At 40.0% G+C, this 2,750-nt stretch overlaps 1 protein-coding gene across 1 annotated transcript in view; it reads right to left on the bottom strand.

Annotated features, from left to right (window-relative positions):
* Positions 1-1,516, bottom strand: part of LOC106519539 (protein FAM133) — a gene marked incomplete at both ends in the record, with an annotated part of 8,709 nt that extends 7,193 nt beyond the window's left edge. Inside the window, 2 exon segments of the mRNA XM_014011257.1 lie at positions 960-1,037; positions 1,422-1,516. Coding sequence (XP_013866711.1) covers positions 960-1,037; positions 1,422-1,424 — 81 coding nt within the window.
* Between the last annotated feature and the right edge of the window lie 1,234 nt (positions 1,517-2,750).

Here is a 2,750-nt window from a genome sequence, read left to right as displayed (position 1 = left end):
TAATAATAATATCCAATTGTTACATTTACAACCATACTGTAAGCATTTTCTTCACAAAAGAAATGTTTTCATGGTGTGTTTGTAGACCTAATAAATACTTTCTGACGATTTCACCAGGATTTGCATGGACACAACTGAAACGTAAATGTGCTATTGTCATCAATGCACATTCYCACACAATGATGAAATGTGTGCTCTGCATTTGAYCCATCACAGAAGAGGTAGACCCAAGTGGAGCAGTGGGCAGCGAGAGGGGCAAGAACTGAACCTATGACTTTCTGAGATCTCTTTAATTCATCTGTACCATTTTGACCCAAGCACAGCTCATGTGAGTGTGATGCAAGTGGTGCTAGATGACTAGGATTATGGAAAGTATTTAAATAMAGCAGGTAGTCTTGACAGGCAGAATATGAAGGGAAAAGAAGCAGTTTTTAGGGGGTTCATAAGTAGGGGTGCACTGATTTCCTTAATGATGGGAGATCGGAGATCAGCCGATACTCAGATAAGATCAATGGAAAAGTCTCATCTACCTCCACAAAGGTCTAAAAATCAGGCACTGCCCCATAGTGTGAGAACTACATAATGTCCAGTTAAAACAAGTTTGTATTGTTTCAAGGGTATTGTTCAATGTTTTTCAATTAGAAGATCTGACAGTTATTTAAAAAATAGGTATGGGACAAAATCTGAATCTGCAGGTCAGACTTCTTAAAGATGGGTGATCGGCCACAAAACTGCAATCGGTGCATCTCTAACCATAAGAATGATGGCGTTTTTTTGGCAACTGCATGCTTGAACAATTTACCCCTTATGAAACGTCATGTATTTCCAACAGAGGAAACTTCATGTATTAACATTTTATTAMACTGGTGAGTGACAACGGTCATTTTTGTTTTCCACGTGTCAACAACGAGCTCCCTGTGGTTTTGTGKTTTTTACACAGGGTAATCCGATCCTCTTACCTCACTGTCACTGTCAGAGGAGCTACTGGAAGAGCAAGAAGAGCAGGAGGAAAATGAAGAGGACGACGAGCTGGAGTCCTGCGAGGAAAAAAGAGAACGGCAGGGTTCAGTTTTTGAGCTTCATATGTTCACACCATCTGACTGAACGAGWGCAGGGGTGGAACGAGGTTTCACCGTGGCATCAGAGCCGACCAGGTGGAGCTGAAGGGTGGAGCATCACAAAGAAAACTCACACACACCTATTCTAACTATGCTATGAGCTAATCGTACATCCGAAACAGTTGACACATAAAACAAGCTAAAATTTTTCCACTACAGTTTCCTCATGTGACTAGGTGCAGGCTGTGTTGTTGTTTTCTGCTGTGTCACAGTTTGGAGCTAACATGTGGCTTCCAGACAAGGCAACACCCTAAATGATCCACTGTAGGAACTTCCAACAAATAAAACACACTCCAACCGTACCATCCCAACACCTACTGTCTTCTTCTTCTTCTTCTTCTTCTTGGTCAGCTTCTTCTTCTTCTTTTCTTTCTTACCAATACCCTCATCTTCACTGTCTGCAGACAGTGGGTACATCTCCTGATGAATGAAACAACAACATTTATATATTTTTTCATTTATACTTTCAACACAGAATCGAACGACTCATGCAAACAAACTTACCAGACCATCTCCGGTTTCTTTCGGATGTYTTGTTTGACCCTGATTTTCCTCCTTGTCTCCCTGAGCTGGAGGCTCCACCACCTCAGATGGGCAGACGCCAGCAGGGTCTGCTCCACCCGGAGCTGTTCAGTTTAACGTGAGAGCATCAGTAAAGTGTGCGCARAGACATTAAAACCACAACAGAAAGCCTATTTATTCCCACTGTGCTGTTTTTTTTTTTTTTTAAAAAAGGCTTAAATGCACTGTGAGATACACTTACTTAAATGAATTACCAGATCAAGCACTGAATAAAACAAAGATTAAGTTATAAATCAATACAGTAGTGCTTGAAAATCAATAATTATCTGACAATCTTTATCATAAACACAGCAGGTTACTCATCAAATATATATTCAGAAGGGACACACCCCTAATAGAAAAAATTCCATATTTAATTTTACAAACATGGAGCTGATCAAATAAAAATGGTATAAATCACAAACAGACCAAGTCCAGACTTGTGCAAGTATAAAAACTAAAACACAGATCACAGAAAAACATCACGTTTACAAACCTTTAGAGAGAGAGGACTCCATCCGGGCTTCTTCTCCCTGCTCCGGACAGCTCTCCTCTGCCAGTCCCACCTGCGCGTCAAGGTGTGTGGAGTGTGGGTGGGGCAAAGGGTGGAGGTGTTTCTGTCAACAACACATTTCAAATTAAAAGCCGCTTTGAAAGAAAAAAACAAAGTGAGCTCTGATAAGACATTGCTGTTGATTAAATAACTTTTTGTGCTCTTTAATCTGTTGCGCCTATATTTTATTGGTTAGTTCGACAGTGCTGAGTTTATTTGAAGGTAATTATGGCAGAATATTTGAGAGCTAGGTAATTTTACAATCTTTGACTGGAGGATGAACAGGTGGAGGGACCACGTTAGTTTATATTAACAAATAATACCGGTTTCAGGACTGAATGCAGTCAAAAGTCAAACAGGTCGACTTAGTACAAAACTGATGATTGAATTGTTGCTGCACAAGTTCATAAAAACGAATCTATTTAGTTTGAGCTGTAAGGTCAAAATGAAAATGCTTAATAATCTTCAAAATCTAGTGTTGTGTTGCCTCTCAGACTGTGTTCAGGCAGTATATTTAC

Source organism: Austrofundulus limnaeus, unplaced genomic scaffold (genome assembly GCF_001266775.1).
Source record: "Austrofundulus limnaeus strain Quisiro unplaced genomic scaffold, Austrofundulus_limnaeus-1.0 Scaffold79, whole genome shotgun sequence".
Lineage (NCBI taxonomy): Eukaryota > Metazoa > Chordata > Actinopteri > Cyprinodontiformes > Rivulidae > Austrofundulus > Austrofundulus limnaeus.
The sequence above is the reverse complement of the archived record's forward strand: the minus strand, read 5'-3'. Positions and strand labels throughout refer to the sequence as shown.